At 36.1% G+C, this 24,114-nt stretch overlaps 1 protein-coding gene across 1 annotated transcript in view; it reads left to right on the plus strand.

The window, feature by feature from the left end:
* Positions 1–24,114, plus strand: part of LOC110370215 (BAI1-associated protein 3) — a 55,499-nt gene that overhangs the window by 13,468 nt on the left and 17,917 nt on the right. The window contains 13 exon segments of the mRNA XM_064036919.1: positions 7,221–7,354; positions 7,357–7,412; positions 9,667–9,785; positions 9,787–9,884; positions 12,085–12,310; positions 13,050–13,227; position 16,250; positions 17,910–18,073; positions 20,890–20,939; positions 20,980–21,086; positions 21,089–21,170; positions 21,609–21,821; positions 23,541–23,627. Coding sequence (XP_063892989.1) covers positions 7,221–7,354; positions 7,357–7,412; positions 9,667–9,785; positions 9,787–9,884; positions 12,085–12,310; positions 13,050–13,227; position 16,250; positions 17,910–18,073; positions 20,890–20,939; positions 20,980–21,086; positions 21,089–21,170; positions 21,609–21,821; positions 23,541–23,627 — 1,515 coding nt within the window.

The following is a 24,114-nucleotide window of genomic DNA, read 5'->3' on the forward strand; positions in this document are numbered from 1 at the left end:
ATTTACGACATTAACAAGGTATTTCACTTAGCTACAAATACAATTAATGAAAACCAGAAATTCATGGAGCGAGAGTTGAAAAATTAATTTTCTTGTATTTCATGCAACTGGCATTGTTTGTATATTCCTGGATGGTAGAATGATTATATTGAATTCGCAAACAGAAATGTGATATTCCTGGTACGGATATCAATGCATACGTTTTTCTCGTTAAATAGACATATGAAAAGGAACAGGAAATTCCGCAGTTGGTTTACACTTCGCTGTGCGTGGTGAATGAAGCTGACAGATATAAAAAGGAGAGGGAACAGAGTGAATCGATATACAGGTAGCTTTATTTATAAATAAACTGTGTAACGTGGGTTTAGTTAGTACCTATTAGTACCTATACAATTATAAACAATGTACGGTCTATTTTGAAAATAAGTAGGTCTGTTTACTTTAGGTATATATTCGTATCTACATCGTGTTTCGTCCAGCCTATTATAGTTTATTTCGAGGGGATTGTCTTTAATTATAACCACAGATTACAGAATAGTTAGATACTACATACATAACTGACCTAAATTGAAAGCTCCAGCTGGCTGAATTTAGATCTGACTTCAGACAATGTACTCAACTGCGAACCTTAGAATCTGTTATAAATAAAACATTAACATTGCTATAAATCATAAACGTGTAATATATTACAATACTCGTGAGGAAAACTGCTACGAAGGTCTTATGGCTGACCGGAGCCCCGCGAGGATTGGTGGCCATCCCTCACGGGGCTTGCCCCACATACGCCGAGATAACGTCACGTCATGCCAACTTTGTGAACGTACCACAGATTAAATACGTGTCTTCACATCCAAATGTATTCACAATTCACAATAACATAAAGATCTTGTTGACAAGTCAATGGCCAGCAAACCTTTCTCAAAGTCATATGTTCATAGTTCACGTACAGTTACCAAATAATAATGCTTGTTCTAATGAACTTTCTGCTGAAGGTTGACTCGGCGAGACGGTGTAGAGTTACCTACATACGTATTATGATTATGAGCTGCCTTTCTGGGGTTAACCGAAAGATTAGTCTGAACGTTAATCTAGATAGGGCGGTATTCAATTGCAAATGGAATTCATACCGGTAAATACCAAAATAATTTATATTCTCAGAGCTTTGTCATTTAAATTTCCATTAACCGCATTCGAGTTCTAGGAATTTTAATGCCATGCATAGGTAAATAGGTATTGAAGCCTACCAGTGACTGGACAAAGCTCTTTACAGTTGAATTTCCGGAGAGCTTATGAACGGATATAACTGAATGGATTTTTAGTTCATTTTTATTTTAGTACAGTATTTATTTATCTTCAATACCTATTATACCGGAATCTGAACAGCCAACAGAAACATTAAATTATCATGTCATTATGTAACTATATTCTCTAAAATATATAAGTAAACAATATGTTTTATATTTTCAACAATTTGCTATGTCACTTTTGTAAAATGACAACAAGAATCAAGATGATGAAAATTCTTAGCTAAAACTGCTTAGCTTAAAATTGTTTAACTATAAAATTAAATTATAAATTTAAAAAAACCCCCGACCCAAAAAAAGTACGCAATAATTATGACAAAAGGTTAAAAACGCTAAACCCTATAAAAAGCAAAAAATAACTTTTAACACTACGTAAACTAAATTTTGTCGTGTCGGGGGACCGCTCTAATTCATTACTTTAGATACGTGTTTTTTAAAACGAATGTTGTAATTAGGTAGGTATCATTTGATTTATGTAAGTATTTATGAAGGTAAAAAGCGGTCCCCCGACACGTCAAAATTTAGTTTACGTAGTGTTAAAAGTTATTTTTTGCTTTTTATAGGGTTTAGCGTTTTTAACCTTTTGTCATAATTATTGCGTACTTTTTTTGGGTCGGGGGTTTTTTTAAATTTATAATTTAATTTTATTTCATGCTTTTTAAAGGAGCTCCTTAATTTTTCCTTCTTTCATTTAATTTATTTTATCTTAAGATGGGGTCGCTATATGCAATCTCGGCCATAGGAAGCTGTTTAACAATCCTCATGACAAACTGGCTCTGGGAGAATTGCACAGATTGAGAAACAATAAAGATTAACCTTTGGACATTCTAGATTTTCAGCAAAAATATAAATCGGTTTATCCGTTTCATTCCGGCATTCCAGGGTTTCATCCGCCACATCCCATTTCCAGCATCAGGTTCTCGTCAATCAGAAACATGAAGAGAACTCGTCAAGACAAATTCAACGAGCCCAAACTCGATGGGTTTACTAAGAGGCAGTTCAGGGTTACGTCTCCTACCTTCGTGCCCTAACAGCAGACCAGCTCAGTGGTTCCAAAAGACATTAGTGTTACAAATTTCAGATCCCACATATACTTGCAAGTAAACTGAGCGTGTAACATTCCTATCACATCTAGCAAACGAGCTGATGACCTTGAAGACCTGAACCGATTTCCACCAAACATAGCTAAGAACACTCCTGACTGACATACCTTTAAACAAAACCGCATTACAATCGGATCATCCGTTTGGGAGCTACGATGCCACATACACACACACACACACACACACACACACACACACACACACACACACACACACAGACACGTCAAACTTATAACACCCCGTCGTTTTGCGTCGGGGTTAAAAATAGCGCTCCTGAGCCCCAGTAAGGCTGTACACCGTGAGTCCTTGTCTATCAATTTCATTATCAGCTCGTTAACGTCCTGCCCCGGCACAATGAATGGAGGCCCATTTGTTGTAATCGTGGTCACGCAACCTTTAAAACCTTGTCTATGGTACGCCGTGCCAGTCAAATTACACAAAAATCGTTCCTTTTATACTGAAGACTTTATTAGGATTTTTGGCACTTTTCTTTGGCATATTTGATTAGATTACTTAAGTGGATCAAGAATTAGCCCTCGTAAGATTCAGCTCTCTTATTGTTAATTAAGAAGTTTAAAATAAAATGTTCATAGCTGTAATGAAGTACTTAAATTAGATAATGAAAGTTTCTAAGTTATTGGTATATTTTGATTACATTTGTGCCTTTGATGTAATTTTTCGACACTTTGACGAGGGTTAATTTAATATCTAATTAGATATTGTGTATATAATATAAAAATGGTTATTGAATAAGAAAGTTTATTGAGTTAGAAATGCTAGCAGGTAATTATTTAGATTTGCAGAAGCTACGTTTGTATGCATTAATGTCGCCTCAAAATCAAGCCAAAACTTATCATAATTGTATTTTATGTGTATCTTAAAGTAGAATATAAGTTTTTTCAACACGAAGGTACAAACCCTTTTAAAAGTATTTTTATTTAAAATATTTACTTGTTTCCATTAACTTGTCATCGAGGCATCGCAGAGATAAAGTTATTATAGTCTAACTAGAGAATTAGAAACTCATTTTATTTCAATTCAAATAAAAATAAATTGTTCAATTTCAATGAAATGGTTTTATAAATAAAATAGAGAATATAATGTTTCATTTATATTAAAATTGCGAACGGATTGATCCGAGTCATAAATATACATTAAGAAAAATAAAATAAGTCTTGCAAAAGTTATAGTAATAAACAGTTGCTGAGAAAAGAAATTTAGTTCTCTGTAGAAAAACCTTTGTTTCTCTACGAATGTTTACAGCCTTCGTCGATAAAGTTATGTTACACATATAAAAAGGAACGCTACATCCATAGTTTTGTTCGGCCTTGTATAAAGTTCGGGTATGTCGGGCCGTAGTCCCAAGCTCTTGTATCGCGGGTAATGTGTAAAAGAAACAGCAAACTGACCGTCACGCACATGTCACGCGTTTCCGATACGCGTGGGACTGGCTTTATGTTACCTTTATGTCTATTGTGCCTACCCTCCCTAAACCCGGCGCGCCTCTAACTATTAAATAAAACCTCGGCGTTACAAGCTTACTGTAATACGAAAGGGTTCCGAATCAATTCTGATTTAATAGTATAGATTGGACCCTCGTGATATTTAATGCTTGTTGTATTTTATTATATTCGGAAATCTAGGTTATTTATGTCCGTTTATAATAGAATTTCATAGGCCTTTGACAGGGATGAATATAAAATCGACGTATTTATATCATTACAGGAAATCGAAATACATTTATATGCCATTTGCGATACCTTTACACTTCAGCGGTGTACTTGTGGGCAGATTATTTCCACACCTTATTTGTATATTAAACAAAGGCAAATAAATAACACAAGTATCGGTTTTCAGCGTAGGGCTGCCGTCCTAATAGGGTTCAGTGCGAGTGTCAGCAAAGTCCCGCGCCCTTGTATTGATTGCCAACATCAATCAGTAGCAACTTGTTGTTTCCACTTCGACCGTAATTCACAACACCTTTGTCGACTGAAGGTCAAACACTTGTTAAATCTTGGTGTACTAACTACAGCTCACTTATTATTTATAGACTATTATCTGACTAGCATTTTCTCAAGTATCAATACAATCTTTTCGTATAAAACTGAGAATCGGTGTTTCTCGGAAAGCTTCTGCAAGCCTACCGCTTCAACGCACTTGCCTACAAAGTCAAAGTTTATACGTATATGTAGAGCACACGTACTACAGGTCTTTATGAACCGTCAAAGCGGCTAGATGCACGGTTCTTAGGAGTTGGTCTCATGGAGAAGAACTGGCAATATACACAATGTGTTACACAATGGACACTCTTTTCAAATAAATAGTTGTAGGCGCTCACTGATCTGTTAAAGGACAATGCCGGATTTTGTATGGACCCTGTCCCCACCCACCAACAGACTTGAAACTAGTGTCATCGGAAGCGCATCCTTCGATAGATCATGATTATCAAAACGATTTACTCTAAATGTATGGGGTTTTGGAAATACACGACATTTTAATATCCTTAATAATCAATAAACGTCAAGTTTGTTAACCAATTACTCGGAGTTGCGTCTACCGATTTTGATTATTTTGTTTTAATGCGAAGAAGGTGTCTCAACGTTAGTCCGATATAATTTTCATCGGGATCTTTTAGCAACTTTGAGTTATCACCGGTTAGAATGATAATTGGTTAAATGATTTTGTATGGACCTTTACTGACTCAACAGAGTTGAACCTAGTGTCATCAGAAGCGCCTTATCCGATAGATATTTTTTACTGTGACGACATACTCTAAATGTTTGGGGTTTGATGGATTATTTTTATTTTTAAATTATTCAAATCTCATAATTGTTTTTTTTAATATGAAAGTTTACTAGTCATTGGATACATGAAGTGGGCTGCCGTTGTAAGACGACTAAAAAGTCACGGTGTATACCTACTAACCTAACCTAACGTTACGTTAATTGTGGATACTAAAATGTCGAATATTTCCAAAACCCCATACATTTGGCGTAAATCGTTATGATAGTCATGATCTATCAAAGGAGCGCTTCCGATGACACTAGTTTCAAGTCTGTTGGTGGTGGTGAAGGTGTCCTCACGACATCCTACATTGCCTCTTCAAACCGATTATTTTAACCGATGATAACTAAAAACTGCTCAAAAGATCTTGATGAAAATTACATTAGACTAACTTTGGGATAGATTCTTTAAAATAAAACAAAAAATCAAAATCGGTCCACCTAACTCTGAGTAATTGGTTAACAAACTTGAAGTTAATTGATTATTAAGGATACTAAATTGTCTTATAGTTCCTAAACCCCATACTTTTGGAATGTGTCTCCATAATAAGAAATGATCTATTAAATGAGGCGCATCCAATGACACTACTTTCAAGTCTGTTGGTGGGTGGGGACGTTTTAGGCATTGTCCTTTTATATTTTGTTTCCTATAAATATTCTTTTGTAATCTTCCTTTTGTCTTTAAACCAACTGTTGAATTTGATGTTTTTCTGATACCAAATAGGTCAGCTAAACCTTGATCAGTAGTTATAGGTACTTACGTCTACGGCTGTTGCTTAGCCACAGGCGTCTCATTTATAATATTTAAGACAACACCCAATGCTAATTACGAAGAAAGCCGCTATTGTGTAATTTCCTATTATTCTAAATGTTCGGTTAACAACGATCTTAGTTAACGCCTATTGTTGTGTCACAAACAATAGTCAAGGCTATCGTTAAACCTCGTCTCGTATTATGTAGGTACGTTATAATACGGACACCTATAGTTTCAGTAATCTCGATTAAATTAATATTATTTGATACCGTTTTGGTCATGTTCACCACGTTTACTAATATCTAAGTCAATTGTTCAACATTGCCGAAGATTCAACCTATTTGATTGCAGTATCATCTGTTATTTAAATAAATCATAGTAAAGTTTATGCATAGCAGTAAACCGTAATATTTATTGAAGTAAATAAATAATGCGAAATGGTATACGTGATAAATGCTCCATTGGACCGATTTAGGGATTATGGACGAATCACGAATGTTGGTGCCTATCGATAAATTCAGGACTAAGTACAGAAAATACAGAGGTCATTAGTTAAGTACATATTTATTAATTTGACTTCGACGCACCTACGCAAATAAGAAACCTATATAAGTAAATAATATTTTGAATGTAGCATAACGCTAAGGAAAGTTTACATTTGCAAAGTTCATTTAGAACATTTCTAAAGTTCGTGTGATCTTGAGACAGTCTACGACTTCTTCAACATTATTTAAAATGAGTTTTATTTAAAGGATTTAACGAACACTAATGGATATTTTTATATCACTTAAGATTGACTAAGCTTTTAACAACCGAAATAAGTAATAATTAGAATTTAGAACAAAATAAAGGTCTACAATTTCAAATAATTTCAATGTAATGTTTAAGAATTTCGTCTGAATGAAATTACAGCTACCTAAGTCCCTTCAGTTATTAATGAAGCTCACTATAATACCTAGAAGCTTTGAAAACATTTCAATAGATCTAGAATATAAAAGCTAGGACTATGTGGTCCTACACAAACATTATTAAACAAAATAGTGTTATGTCAATACAAAATAAATATTTTATATAAAACACAGTTGAAATAATTACAATTATTTCAAATCGTTACCTTATACGTAGGTATATCTGACTGATGATGGTACGTTTTTTTAAGAAAAGCGCAAACCGAATCCAAGTCACTGAGTTAGGTTCCTTGAGACTTCTAGCTATGACTTTCAGTTTTTGTAGAAAAGCCGTTGTAGTGAAAACTAATGTGTTGTTCTCTGTCCAGGGTCCAAGACACAGACGGCTCATACTTCGAAAACTTTACTGCCCTATCATGGCGTCATGAGAACAGGCGCCTGGCAGCGCTGAGGCTGGTGGAAGCGCGCTCCGAGAGGGCACCGCCTGCCCCGCACGACCTCGGCCTCCCAGCGTGTCTGCACAGCTGTCGCACAAGGAACACGAACATCTGTATACAGAGGTAAATGTTGTAAACGAACAAAATTGAAAGATACAGTAGAAGGTTTGAGCAGAAAATGTGCATTAGCTGAGAAAGGAACTACGTACATAAAGGCGAGAGAATTAAAACCTTTGTGACTTTCACTGGGCTTCATTTTCTTTTAAGTCGCATTACTAGCGTATATGACAACTACCTACTTATGCATATAAAACTACATAATCGATGCAGCTTTATGAAAAAGCCGATATGAGAACAAAGGAGTCCACAGCTTCGATTCATATTATAGGTCATTAAACTAATAGGTGCACCGTTCAAATCTCAACGTATTCTTCAAAAGTCTTTCATAAGTTTGAATCATAAGTTTTATTATAAATCTGAGCTGAAAGCAAAGGTGACCTGAGTAAGTGCGAGAACCCAGGGGTCGATGTATCGCTTATGTACTACATTCTGCAAAAATATTACAACGCCTCAGGGGTAAAATTAGGAGCTTACCTTTGTCTCAGGTATTAGGGGCTGACACTGACGGCGCTTTGTTAATGTGAATTTATACGCCAAAGTTCAATTTGTGTGTTAAAGAAATAAATATTTTGGGAATACGATAGGGATAAGCAACGTTATTAAGTTTTGCTTCAAGCCAAATAACAGAGATTTATTGATTCATACCTGAAATGTTAAAGGTATAAAGCAAAATTGGTATTATTTCAGGAGGTTAGTAAAATACAGATAATGAAATTAAAATTGAATCATGAATATTTGATGAACAGATTTAATCGAAGTAAAAAGCTATTCCATAAACTAATTAATAAAGCGGCAGCCCGGTTTGTAATCCATATGTCATGGTTAATATGCGTGAATGGGATAATTGGCGTATTAGGCAACTAATTTGCATATATACCAGTATGCGATCGCAATTTGATGTTTAATTTATGAGCTTTGGGGCGGTGGTAGAACTTAACATTTCTTTTGTAAAACACATGTTTGTTCGTTCTACATGAAATGTTATGTTACATGATAATGCCACGTTATTTTTTAAGTTATCATCTGCTAAGAAACCCATGTTGGTCGGCAATATTGTTGGAAAATGTTATTAACGCTGTGAGAATTTTGGAATGTGTCTTTCATGGGCAGTAAGGCGAGCTTGTCCAAAAGATTGACGATAACGATGCCACTAAAAGGTTCCATGAATCAACCGACCCTTTCCTCCGGACGTCTCAACTAAGGGTGAAAGGGCACCATGAATTTGATTACCGATTAATTAATAAAGAAGGGCTAACTTGATGTGGGTTTAAAAACAATATCGTATAGCTTTATTAATTTTACACAAAAATGTAATGTGAGGGTTGTTTATTGTTTAACGAACTTTAGAACTTGTCACAAATTTTTAGCTGAGGAGTACGTTACGTTGAATTTTTTAAAACGTTTGTCTATTCATATGCTTTTCATTCAGTTAGGTACTGCAAACATTATTTAATTTCATTAAAATATATTGTATTAACTTTTAAACTATCTAGACAGATAACAAATGTTATCTACAACGTTTGTTTTAATTTTAACTAGGTATTTATTTCATAAAACATAAAGTAATCACGTAACATGCCAGACGATGAAACCTGCAAATTAACTTTTCACAGATGTTTTTTAAAATATGGTTAATAGATTCTAAGTACATAATTTACACATACAACTATTTGGTATTCAAAGCCACAATATTTATTTTCTTGCTGCGGAATGGCGCAATGTTCGAGTAGGGTTCTAAATTTTCACTTACCCGTAATGTGAGAACAAAAGAAGATAGAATGTACCATAATTGAATACTTTGTCTCTTGCGTATCTATGTTGGAGCATGTAAAGCAGTCTTCCGCGGAGCACACATTCCGTCACGTCAGCTTTTCTTTACGGAGTCAGTCTTGAAAAGGTGATACTTAATATAGTGGAACGTGAGCACGTTTTTCACGAATATCCGTTTTCTGCTTTCATACATTTCTTTACCTAACATAATAAAGTGCCAGCTGATATGGATAACATCTAAAATAGTTTTCGCGTAGGTATTTGCTTACTTCTTACATTCTGAGAATTCGAAGATCTACAATGCTTGGGGTTAAGTACCTATATTTTCCAAATTGTGTAAACATCTAGGATTAAGGAGTATTTGCCTATTAATAGCCATGCTCATTAGTAGAAAAATTGCTCTCTTACTGTAAAATGGCAGACGGTTTATTTTGTTACAAATAAGTGAACACTCTCTAACAGTTATTAACAAGTCTGTCAATCCTAGGTGCTGTACTGCATCGAAAACGCAGTAGGTGCGCCGGCCCCTGATGGTCAATTCGCAGCTTACAAAGAAGAGGTGGTAGAACACGCTCGCCGAGCGTTCAGGGTGTCTCCCGAGGTGCACGCGCGCCATGCGCTCTGCTGGTAGCGAGCGACCGCCTACTGTCGTGCTCGGCTGCTCAGTGCTCGAAGCTGATGGACTGGAAGCTAAAGACGCTAATGGTAAGACCTCAAAAATGAATGAAAGGCAGGTTTTATTGCCAATGCCCCGTACGGAGCCCTAATCGTGTTTATAGACTGAGAACATTTTATAATAGAGTTCTCAATAAAAGGAAGTTCCCAATTCGGATGCTTGTTTTTAAGCTCTGGTAGTCTCGAACTTTTTGAGAGCAATCACCGATAATTGATGAAGTAAACAAGAGAGCTTGAGACATCACATTACTTATTTCATAGTTATGTAAATAACATACTTACATCCATATAGATTCTTACAAACTTTCGCTTTATCATTAAGTAGAAATAGAAGTTGTGTTGTTCCAAACAACCTTAGCAACATTTCGGTTATGATCTAATTAGATCAAATAATAATTAATAGCTTGGTATTCAAAACTTTCCCATCGTGCTGGCACGTGGTAAGTAAACCTGCCCTTAATAGACTTAGCTTGTTGCTCACACGTCCTCCCTTTATGTGCCTTTAAATCATATTCATAAATTATGAGTGTCGCCGTGAATACATTTCTGGGCTTTTCGTCGCTTGACTTACCTGAGGTGACATTTGGAACATTCATCCTAATACGACGTCTCTAATGTATCATGACATTGTTGTTTTACACTTTATTTTCTTTTTGTAAGTATATTTACTTGTACATAGAAGTCTAACGTCGATAGGTATCTGTGTGATGAATCGCTTCAGAAGACATAAGTATATTTCTTGTTTCTAAATATGTTGACTTCAACTTTTGTCAGTATGAAAAGATAAAAGTAGCCTTACTTTTTACTAAATCTGATTTGATACCAGCTTTTACCACCTACGACTTTCTGCACCTGGATAAAAAGTTAGCCTTTATTTTATTCCGATGTACAAATTATATTCCCCTAACTTTTATCAAAATCTGTTTAGCCGTTTGAGTGGAAGAAGTAACAAACATACACACGCATACATTCACACACCAACTTTAGCCTTTCTGTAAAAAATAACGAAGTCTATTAGACGTGGAGTAAGTCCACTTTACTGTATCTACAATGCGCGCACTGAACACGACAAACATTTCTAGTTCCCAGCACATCCTTTTAGTTAGTCTAAGCATATACATACAGTTATATATAGGTACTTAAGTGTCAAGCTTATGCGGGCTACATCACAGTTACTTCTATCACAATAGCATCCATTTCTAACGTCCTAAATTGTTAACATCCTTCAAAATTACCAAGTTACCACAATACACAATTTTAAAAGACACGACGATCTTAGGCACCTATTATGAAAAATGCCTTCGCTAAGTAATCAATTATGCTGTGGCTGTTAAATGCGGAAATTGCTTAAAATGTCTACGTCAACGTCAACGTCAAAAATGTGTAAAATGTATAACAAGCAACGTCTGAGGCGCATAGTGTGAAGCTGTGGTGTTGACAGCTACGCTTGTTATATTGAATTACGCGAAAACGATGGACGCCGAGATACCGCGCGATCCTGCCTTAGCGAGTGAACACTGGTCGTAATAACGACAAATGACAACATAATTTTGCATTAAGCAAACTCCATTTTAACAGCGAAATAATGTTTTCGTAAAACAACCACATTTGCTGTAAAATAAATGCTGCTTCCACTGAAAGTTAAAATCAAATTTCTATTCAAGCAAAACTTTGTTTCGACAGCTACTAAAGTTGAAAGGTATTCAATTACGTTTCTGTGAGTTTCACAAACCATATACATATCGAATGTTGCGGTACAAACAAAGCGTAAAGTATATTTCTGTTAGTTGAATTTTCACTTTGATATTAGACGATACCCACTTGCTGTTTTAATAGGTACTGGTTTATACTTCTATCTATGTAAACTAAGAACAAGCTACTCTATCTTTTATCTGGCATTGATTAATCGAGGTCAGGACGGACAGACCCATCCACCCACCTGGATACAGATTTCAGGAGAAAAATAAGTCTATTTTAGGTTAACCGTATAAAGAATAATAACATAATAATGTTTATTTTATGAACATTAATTATGTTGGCTTAATTACAGGCCTCAGGTATTTCTGAGTTTTTGCGTACATAACTCACCAAAATATCTTGTGTGGGATGGCTCACGGTTATTTGAGCCGCTTAAGGTTAAGGATACCTTCAGATCTGTTTGAAATATACTAACGAAGGGATACCAGTTTTGTGCCACGAAGGATTGCTTTTGATAGGATTTTTTCTTTAGGGTTCAGTGACCCATACTGCATGTTGGGTATCCAGCCAGCATCTCTGCCGGCTTCTCCTCGCGCCTCCGAGGACGAAGGACGCAAGCATGGCTTCAGGCTGAGCTTCAAGCGTCGGGATGGTCGCCAGCAACGCGACAGCCTTGGTAGACTGCCAGCGCGGTACATACGAGCCACCAGCGTCCGACCTCATACACTCTCGCCAAAGTGGAATGAGACGTTCAAATTGTAAGTGCTCATTGCATCCGTTTGATCCGTTATTAATTTAATGTCATTACATTATTAATTTAAGCCGAACCCAATTTGGACTAAGCAACGACACCTCTTACTAACGTGGTAAATACCGGTGGTGGTAACCCTAAACGTCAATTTTATGCAATACCGAAATATAGCGCAAGTTAATGGACCGTCTAGGAAGCGCCTAACAGTACCCTATGACAATGACGACAAAACAGACCCAATCAAAGAGCATTTACTAATCTCAGGCCCAGCAATTCTTTTTATACAACATTGCTGGAGCGGTCTTATGTTCCAAATTCAAAAACGCGCCTGCAATGAATTTGGTTTTCATTGTCCGTAAATTCGATACCTCGATGTTCTTTTTTTAAGCAATGACAACATTTCAATGCTTGTTTGAGAAAAAGCAAAATAAGTACATTGAGAAGAACATATCAAATTACAAGAGTCATTAGAATCTCTTTGAATGTTTTGGTGATATACGAACTCGTTTTGTGACTGGCTGGAAATAATTTTTCGCGTATTTTTTTATTGGCGGTTCTTTAACGATTTTCATTTGTTTCTCCTTTCGTAATAAAACACGTTCGTAGTTTTTAACATTATTTTACATTTAAATCACAAATGACAATTGGAATTTGTTTAATAAATATTCAGTTTTGTTTATATCCTGTGATAGGATAGGACATGTTAGTAATTAGTGAATCGGTATTGATACTTTTTTGTATTGCAGCGATATCGATGACATCTCTTCGGATGTCCTGCACCTGGATATCTGGGACCACGACGACGAGAGTTCGGTGCTGGATGCAGTGTCGCGACTCAACGAGGTCCGAGGAGTTCGTGGCCTCGGACGCTTCTTCAAACAAGTCTGTCAGAGCGCTCGTCAAGGCAGCCAGGATGACTTTTGGGTAAGATTCACATAAATTTTATCTTGTGCTTGTGTATGTATTTTACCTCGCTGTCGTTATTTCAAGAATAGAAAGAGTTGCTTGATTGAAGTAAATGTTGTAATTTTTTATTTTAAGAAGTCGTACTTAATTTTAATTCTAAGGTTAACATATTAATATAGGTAATGTGGTACATAATACATAACCAGTTTTCTGAAGTTAGAAAACTTTGTTGTGTAAAGTTGTCAGACTTTCAAGCCGAAGAGTACCTAATCAAGTAAAACTGTGGCTAAATAATTATGATTACTCTGACTACTTAATATATGCCAGGAGCTAACTATTCGTTAATATTAGTTTGCCTAAAGTTCATCCACGTGAATTAACTTAGTTACTAACTGACATTTAATTTTAAATCGATTTGACGGCAATTTGCATCGCTCTGCTGAAGTCTTACTTATCTACAGGCAGAATTATAAAGCCAAAGTTCATGTAAAACCTTTGTAATTGTTAATGGACTAGGTTTTTGGTTGTTTTGTTTTTAATAAAGATATAGATATTTTACATAATAATGTTACTTTTCTAAAGAAACGATATCTACATACTTACGTAAGATTGTTTACACTAGTTATGTGTAACGTCTTGTTAGCGTAACTTTTGTATACGTTTGGATTTACTGACTACTTATTTAAAATGTCATCACAAGTGGCACACATTCAAGGACGATTTCGATTTTCACGAGATGAAAATATTTGCAAGTCCTACGGGTAAACCTGGTTATATGGGAGCTATTTGTTTTAAAAATACGTTCTTCATTCGTGTTTTGAAATCTGACACCATAAAATGTTTCACATTTCTGGTTTGAAGTTGTTCAGAAAATCAGAACGCGAGTTGGGTAGATCTTTAGGTAGTCATACATACAGAAGCTTCAAGCTAACGATAATTCTAACTGTTTTATATCATGATATCAACATCATGATCTCCCTTGGTGTCCAAGGAACCTAGAAAGTACATCCAACCTCAAAAAGTTACATTTTGTACTTGGCTGACCAGGAATTGAATCTGCACAATCGTTCTTGAGAGGCTAGTCTTTAAAAACACAGTTACGTATCCTTTGACTGAATAATACTGATATTACCTACTACCTATACAGCCGTGGTTAACCGCAGATTCAACAAACGTAATTATGTGTATATCTTGCTTCGGTTCCGGGATCCGCACATAATCCTTGCCATCACGTAACATGCTAGCTTCAACATATCAGCTTTAGTCTGCAGTAACAAGTTTTGAGTAGACATTTTATGTCGTGCATAGACTCATAATGTATGAAAGTATGTCAGCCTTCTGATAAAATGCAGCGAACATTGTATATGCTGTATTCAGACCTCCTTTTCCCAATGAAGCGAAGATGCCATAAAACAAAAGCCAAACAAATAAGTTCTTTATTTGTTTTGTTGTGTTGTGTACTTACAAGGAACGACTTGCAAAGAGTTCTCAGAAACAGGGAGGAGTCTGTTACGCGAACTCATCTTACCTAAGTTTACTTAGTACCCTGCTGTATTATGGGACCTTATCTGGGTTTATTTTTAAAACAACTCAAATTGGTTGAATACATGCACAGGCAGGAATTTTAGTCAGTGAACTAAAACGTTGTAGATATGAAGCCTATTCTTATTGAAAGGTTCACTGCGATTTGTATACTTTAATAATTCTATTGGAAATTATGTTCAAAACCAAATATTGATACCGATAACCGGACTGGACATAATGTATTAACTAAAGGACCTAGGGACTTCGAAATTGAAAAAAACGATTTCTGTCGGCTTTAATTTTCCAATACTCTACATTGTAAACCGTTCCCATAAACTTTTAAACTCATCTAGATGCTTTCAAGACTTTTTCAATACAATAACTACTTGTAATATAAAAATAATATACAAACCTACATAAAACCGTTGGAAATAACAGAGATGGATCATCCCAGATAGATTAATTATAACTGACAGAAAAGCTAATGAACATGTGTGATGAGACAGCTGGGCCAACATAATTAAATACGCTTTACACTTTTATTTTATATCTATCCATCATTCCAGACAACTACTGGATTCGCAAGGATAAATAAATGTTACAACTTTAGCATACTTGGGTAGGTACTTTCCTTCTTTGATTATTATTGGATTTTCCATGAAATGAAATCTATTTTAGCAATTAGGATATTTTAATCAGTATTCTGCATCATTATTATTTTCAAATCATAAAAATCATTCATCAAAATGGTTATAATAATATATGGTTATTGGTTGGGATGGTTTGGGCTACAGCTTTTAACACAGACTTTTACATTAATCATACAAATTACAGTATTTATTGAACCATAAAATACAGTTAGTTGACAAATTACACATTTTATGGATAGAAAACACGCAAAACATTGGACAGTACTATTAATACCACGATAAAACAAACAATGGCTGTAGGTACAATCTGAATATTTCGAATGAGAGGTGCAAAAGCGCTTGCATTTCGGGCGACATACGTCAAATCGAACGGGGTGCAGTGGTGTGGGTATAGTACTAGATGTGACTGCCTCGTTGGTCTAGCTGTCGCAAGTGCGGCTGCTGAGCACAGGTCTCGTTCGATTCCCGAGTCGGGCCGAAATCGCTTTGTGGGTTTTAGAAGACTTTCACAAAGCAGCCCGGAGCCTGGAAGCTGGTGGTTAATACACCCGTGCATCGGAGAGCACGTAAATGTCGGTCCTGCGCCTGATCTCTCTCGGTCGTGTCGGATTACCGTCCCATCGGGCTATGGGAGTTAAGGAATAGTGAGTGCACCTGTGTCTACGCAAATGCTCGTGCACTATAATATGTCCTGCGTAGTTGGCTAACCTCCTTACATGAGAACAGCCGCCGTAGCCGATAATCGGCTAGGAGGACATCATCATCATCATCAGATGAAACCTAGCACTACGTTCCATTATGTCAATGTTTGAACAAGGTTATTCCCACTCACGCACGCATTTCACATAAATCTGTTTATGGTAGAGGGTAATCTGATAACATTGCATTGCTCTTGCGGTATCGCCACCCTTCTGACGTCAAGTCTTGGACGCGCGTTGATGAGAATCGATAAATAGCTTCTCACCATGGCTCTCATCAAACGAGCTAACTAAATACATTAATAGGCTTCTAATTAAAACCAACATGTGTAAACATTTTGAATATTTCTTGAGAGCAATTATGACTAACAACGAACAAATTAGCGTGCAAAATTAATCACAGTTTTGCCTAAAGTTAGCATGTTTATGAGGTGTTAATCAATGTTCGTTCCTATTTGTTTAGTCAAAAGGCCACTTTAGATTTTATCTGAGAACATGCATATTGTGCCTAGGTTATAGGTACCTACCTATTTTATTATTCTAGTTGATTATATAGTGTCGGCCTCTCTTTTCACATGAGAGCTCCAAATAGTTTTAATATTTAAAAATAATTACAAATAAGAACTGAATCAATTTTCACATCATAATCGTAACAATAGACTCTCACAGCTATGATAAATAAAATGGTGACAGATAGGCATTTTAATCCCGGTTTTCAATTGTTGACACATTGAAATCTCTTTTAGGCTTAGAAATGAAATGTGAATTCGTCGAATATGATGAAATTGGGTATGATTTATGACTATGATGATTGGACGAATGGAATATAGAACATAATTCTGACTGTAAAATGTATTTTTCGGACAAAACATTTTACTACTACATAAAAATGTGGTAGTTACAATGTCGTATGAGGACACAATTCATTTTATAAGAACTTATTATGATGGGATTTACTTACCTGATGTGGTGGCTCAAGATACGGTCGAAGATAAAGAAATTTTGCATCTTAAATGTTCTTTACCAATTTCCCGAACAATAATAAGATAGAACTCAAAATTATTTAGTACCTTTTGTATTTTTACGATGGACTTGAGTGATGACTCATTTCTTAGAGATTGCTCTCTTTTACGGGTATTTTCTTTCTTATGTACCTCGGGGTTTAACGACTTTGTTTAAATAAACTAATACGTCCAGGTAATCGGAATCGAATCGATCATTTTGCATTTTCTATAAACATTTTCACCTAGCACGAACGTTCATATAATAGCATTCAAATAATTGAACGGTATTGATTTTACAAAATTAATATCGCTTTTACATTAAGGCATAAAGTGTGTCAGTTAAAATAATATCAGAGAGCGAAACAAAGCTGTATAATATGGATGCATCAATTTAATTTATTTCGTAAACGTAATCGGCTTATGAAACGTTGCAGAAATCTGTAAAATTTTCACAACGAAATATACCGGAGAACCTGTCCGTTCTCTAGAAGATAAACACAAATATTTTGCCAAATGAAAATGTTTCAAATTCGCAACTTTGAAATGGAAACACAACTTCGTAAACAAATAAGATTGAAAAATATTACTTTTTGATCGCACTCTTTTATTAGATGTTTTATTTTTTAGTAACTTGATTCGACTGAAATATATCGCTTTTGCAATATAACTGAGAAATACAAATCACGTACATAATAATGTATTTACATATTTTGACCACTGAAATAGAGATTGTCTATCATGATTTAATTCGATTTCGTTATGATGATGCTTGTATAACTTCGATTTCTGTATAGCTGCGTGACGGCATTTTTGTCCACATACAGGCTGCGTGAACATTCCTCTTCGCGAGATTCCTTCAACTGGCGTAGAGGCGTGGTACAAGCTGGAGGCTCGCTCCCAGCGCTCGTCAGTGCAGGGCCGCATTCGCCTGAGACTGTGGCTGTCAGCTAGAGAGGCAGGCCGCCATGATGACGACAACTGGCAGCAGGTAACTATAGAATATCAAGAGGCAAACGATCCGATTGTATTTTTGTTTTTACTAATTTTGGTGTATACGAATTAAATAAGCAGCACTTAGTAGGTACATTCCTCGCACCATCGTGGAATCTAGACACGGCAGTGTGTCCGCCAAGTTCGAGCAAAAAGCGACACACCGGCCGTGGGTTATATTACACGAACCATTTCGGGCCAAATTCGACCCCTATAACTCAAAACCTATTTTATTTACGCACATCAAATTTCCAGTATCTGTTGAGACCCCTCACTTATCTAAAATACAAAATTTCATTAATATACCTATTGTAAGTCTTGAGATATTGACGTCAGAAAATCGCTATTTTTACTATACACTCACTGACTGACTCACTCACTCATCAAAAACCTAGACCACTTCCAATGGTCGTATTGACTTGAAATTTGGCATGGAGGTAGGTCTTTATGTCAAGGTAAAGGAAAAATCAGAAAATGGCCAAGTGTGAGTCGGTTTCAAAATAATGAAGGTGTAAATTTATACCCGGTGTAAATTTATACCCTAAGAACTAAAACGAACTAATTTATATAATATATCTTCGAATGATCGTACCGATCTGAAATTCGTTACAAAGGTTTGTATTTAGTCAAAGTAAAGTAAAAATCTGAAAACGGTCAAGTGTGAGTCACTTTCGAAAATAACGAATGTGTAACTTTGATCCACGAACATAATATAATGATAACATGTCGTGTCAGTTGGTAAATCTAGTCCATTTAGTTAATCTAGTTCATTTCTTTGTAAGAAGCATAGTGCATATTCAAAAATCTGAAAGATAGTATAAATGAGACATTTCCTTAACTAATATATCATAAGAAAAAAATAAAATAAACAACCTCACAAAAATAAATGAAATCCCACCCAAAACAAAAATGTGAAAGACTGCCAAGTTCGATAATATGGGAATGCTTCGCCTATAAAAGAAGTGAGATCTGAATAAGTACCAAGTTCCATACACATACCTCAGTTAAAAATAGTTACTTTTTAATGATGTTACTTGGCAAGTTTTAATAGAAAATTAAATACTTGATTCATTGCGTTTAGTAGGTTTATATCAAGGTGTGTGAAAACTTGCCAAGTAGCATCATTAAAAGTAACTATTTTAACTGAGGTATGTGTATGGAACTTGGTACTTATTCAGATCTCACTTCTTTTATAGGCGAAGCATTCCATATTATCGAACTTGGCAGTCCTTCACATTTTGTTTTGGGTGGATAATATATTTCTCCCTTGACAGCAGTAGATACGGACATCGCATCTGCACAATCTGCAACTACTTACTTACTCTGCGCTTCATTTGCACATTGATTTATTCACAGACTAGTCTGCTTGTGTTCAAACAAATAAACATCCACTAAAATAAAAGTTAGCTAAAACTGAATAACCACAGTCCTTTGTACACAAACACAAACTCATCGTTAGTTTACAAACTGAATAATCAAAGTACCGTTTTCGATGAAAAGAAACGTTGATTGGACGTTTGATCACATGAAACAAACAAACCTTATTTAGTAGACCATTATACTCTATGCGTAGATCCAAACAAACGTGAAATCGAAAACCAAAGCACTTTTCCGTCCGAGTGGAATAGTACAATTCAACGACGTGATTTTCTTCTTGCTTCGTTTAGTCTAATTTAATACTTCACTGCCTCCGATATTAATAACGGTGGCTTCTTAATATCGCTGGGAGATGTTATCTTAACCAGCTTTGATAAATGAACACTAGAGATAATCGTTTTAACGCAGATTAAAGGCTTACATATCAATATTGCTGATCAACGTGGCCACTGCATCGTCCATAAAACCTTTATTGGCTTTTGCACCGAACCATTAGGTGATATATGAAATTGACGTACATGTGTATAGACGGGCTTTGTGTAGCAGCAAATATAGCGCTATCGTCAGGCCCGAGCCGCGTGTCGACCACGCTCCATCGCCCATGTTGTTATTTTGGCTCATATTGCCTCTTTTATTTGCTTAACAACCCATAACCGATATAGATTTATCAGCTACAATGTCAGGTTATTATTGGCAAAGAATTATATTTAGCCTTGTTTTTGAAGATTGTCACTTATAATAAATTGAAACAAAGCAAATTGTTCACTGGCGTCACTACAATTTTACCTAATAGGTATAGTAGGTACCTATTTATTCATAAAGACAGAGTATTAGCCAGTCCTTATCCAACAACTTCGATAAGAATAAAACAATTTAAGAATCTCACCACGCCGATAAAGATTTCTCCAGTATCTCGATAACGTATTCAAAGTATTCATTGACTGAATCTCTCTTTTAGCCCCGCGTAATCAACTGAGCGAGCGACTGAAGCGAAATTGCGATTACACGATAAATCCAATTTATTCCTCATAGGTGCTTTTTTCAGTGTGACAGAGGGACTGGCTTTTGTATGCTTCAAAAATTGAAACATTGCCATTTTATTATTTAGGGTTTAAGCTTTATGTCTGTTATAAAATCTTTTGTAAATAAAAGGTAGGAAAGTTCATCAGATTTGGTTTTCCGCTTTTACTTTGAACTCATGTTTACTTGTTTGAATTGCCTGGTAGTATGTATTTTAATTATATTTTCTTTTATTCATATTTCATCCTTTCCCTACAACTTCCAATATATGTATTGAGTGATTTTCCAACGACAAAGAGCCACATAAGTTTTCTATAACCATGCAAACGGTCTCTCGTCTCTCTCATTCAGAACCTAACAAAACAATATTGCTCTTCTGTGGTTCTGTGGTTGATTCCTTCGAATCTATTTGCGAAGGTGCGGCAACACGAACGCCTATTTGGCGTGCTACTGGCACATGAAGTGGAGCTCCAACGCTGCTGCCGCGGCCAGCTGCCGCCGCCGCAGCCGCCGCGGCTGCCGGCGAGCCGAACCCAGCGCCGCCACCCCAACACCTCCATGGGACGGAGACCTGTGTGGCGCTGCGCAGACTTTGCTCCACCAGCATGCTATACAAGGGACCTCAGCGCGCTTCAAGCAGCTATTGCCCGATTTGCCGCAGCATGCCGATTAAATGCTGATGCGCCTCTTGATCCCAAGTAAGTCATATCATCATATCATTTATTGCATTCCATTGTACATTTGGTGGAAAATATTAATAGAGGTGACAATTATGGACCCTGATGGGCAGCAGTTAGGAGGAAGGCGTTTAATGTAATAAAGTCATCATCTGCCTTGTATTTTCTGTGGTTTAAGTCGAATCTAAGAGTTTGCTTGGTGCTAGTGGTTTAAATGATAAATTTAAACCATCTACTTCGCTTCAGCTGGTAACTGAATTTCATGATATTTCTTGGAAAACTGGCTGATACCCACTCATTGTCTTATGTATTTTTGACTCAGGAAACAGGTTATTTTGACGTTGAATATTACTCATTTAGGAACTGATGGTGCTAGGCTGAGCCTATTTTAGATTTCACCCATGCTGCTTGTCTCTTAAAATGTTTTACAATGCAATTATAGTAAAACGTTTGGCAAAGGTACATGCACAAACTGCTGATTGAGTTGGAGCGCGCGTGGTGCGCCTGTGAAGCGATATCAGGCAGCGGCAGCGGAGACTCGGGCTCGGGAGCATCGCGCGACGAGGAGCGCTGGCTAGCCGACTGCTTCGGGGAGTATGTAGACCGCGCCCTGCACCAGCTCCGACTACATCGCGACTTGTACCCAGTGCTGCACCAGTACAGCATCAACAAGTTAGTGTCCTAATCTTTATAGCTGAACAACTTGTTTCTTTAGCTGAATGATGAGATAATGCTGTTTTTAAAAATAGCTGGGTATTTAAGTACTTTAGTATACCTACAAAACACTACCATTATTATTTAATTCAGGTTCTCCTATTTAACATACACGGAACACCTACAGAGATAGTAGATTCCTCAAGTAATCGCATAGATCTGCGTAATCAAAGCAGCAAACTACTGTGTAATACTATCTACGGTTTATATTCAAAACATCTCTCCGTAGAACAAAACTTTATCAAGTCTATATTGGAATTGAATAGGTACTTTCCATTCCTATTTAGTCGCTCAAAGCGAGCTCTTACACGCACGAGATTCGATTTACTTTTGTTCGTGGCATCTGTCTAGATAGAACCTTTTATTCCCACTATGCTTTGTTATTCTACACTATGAACTTTATTAACTATCAACTGAATTTTTGCTCCAAATACCAAATTAAAGGATAATGAGCATTAAAATTTGTGTGTAGATTTTAGGTACACTGCCGAAAATAGGCTTAGAATTATATGAGTTTGCACAAATATTGAAGATGTTATTGATGTATGAGTATCAGTTATCAAAAACGATATCTTGAAACTAATAATCTTATCATAAGTAAACTTTCTACCCAATAAGAGCTTAGACTTGATCAACTGTCAAGTGTTGCGTGCAAAACAAACCTTAGAAGTAAGTAAACAAAATAAAGTCCATGTTTCTGACAAGTTTACAATGAAATCTACCCGTGTAATCTTTAGGGTGTTGGAATAATAATTGATTGGAACAAGTAAACAACGACGAGTATTCGCGCTCGAGCCGCATGGAAGTCTAAACACGATTAAATGTCGCTTACGATTGATACCGATTATTAATAACACCGCAATATTACCTACCTGTATCCACTGCATATTCAACAAAGCATACATTACTGAAATATTTTTGGTACCAAACTGTACCTCTTAATTATACAGCACGAATGTTATAATTAAACACGAATTAATACATTGGTAGTCATGTGGTTATGTAATTAATGTTGAACTGAAACGCAATACCTATATGATAAACCACATTAGCATGAAACTAATAAGCACAAAGCGGCATTGGTGATCATAAAATATCCAATTATCTATGAATATCGATTACTATAAATATTCCTACAAAACACGAGTCATCCCAGTAAAGAAGTCACAAATGAACAATTTATTCCGCCCTCTTCACCTTTGTTTGTGATCAGCGTTTCTTGATCCATGACTGAAGAGAAAATAAGTTATCCAAAGTGAAAAAATTATCCAATTAGGTTGAGTGGAGGCACTTCCAAGATTACCTACTTCAAGCACAAACAATATTTCTTCTCTTTATTATATTCCTTTAGAGGCGGAGTCTTAGAAACCAACGTTTTGCAGAAAGAAAACTTAGAATAGCTATTTAATATTGTTGCAAACAAGTGGGTCCCCTTTAGATTTTTTTTAGGGCTACAAGATAAATCATTCTGAATCTGAAAATCATGTCGAAACAACACAAAAAGGGAATAAATCTGGTTGAAATAGAGTTTGGATAGTTGTAGGTACTCGATCAATGTCACAGCACAGAGGCCTAGTATTTACAAATATGTAAGTTATTCGTGATGCCTAAGTTTCTGTAGCATGATAACAATATTGAAATGTAAGTCGGCAACTTTAAATAGACTATTATCTCCAGGTTGGAATATTTACTACGATGCTTGAGTCAGCTATCACAAATGAAGGCTTTCTGGCGTTGCTGCCCTTTAACAAAGAAATAAGGTAAGTTGTAGCTTTTCATGTATTCCTTAATAAAAATGACAATGCCTGTAAAAGAAAATTGCTATTGAAGTTGAAATTCAACCATAATTCATATTAAATACGTACAGAAATGAACGTCAGAATATAAATGTAATAATCAAGCAATTATAAGCCAGGAAAACTTTGGACACGTCAGACAAGCGTAAATTATTCGGAAGAGACAGCGCGGTTTCATAGTTCTGCGAGTATTTTTCGCGAGATTAAAGTCAGCTTTTCGCCCTCGCCAAATGAGTTGGGGGGAAAGGATCTAGCACAGCATTTTCTAAATAATTGCCTTTGCAAATGGGGACTTTAAGTAGCTGTGAAAATGAAACTGTGGTGGAGCGGCAGCCAGATTACACTTTTAAGCAGGTTTTCTGTATGTGGTGTTCAAGATTGAGATTTGAGGGTCCTGACTTAGTTAACTATTTATGGTTCATTTTATTTGTATGTTGTTTTGTTCTGTTTATTAA

Source organism: Helicoverpa armigera, chromosome 11 (assembly GCF_030705265.1).
Source record: "Helicoverpa armigera isolate CAAS_96S chromosome 11, ASM3070526v1, whole genome shotgun sequence".
Taxonomy (NCBI): domain Eukaryota; kingdom Metazoa; phylum Arthropoda; class Insecta; order Lepidoptera; family Noctuidae; genus Helicoverpa; species Helicoverpa armigera.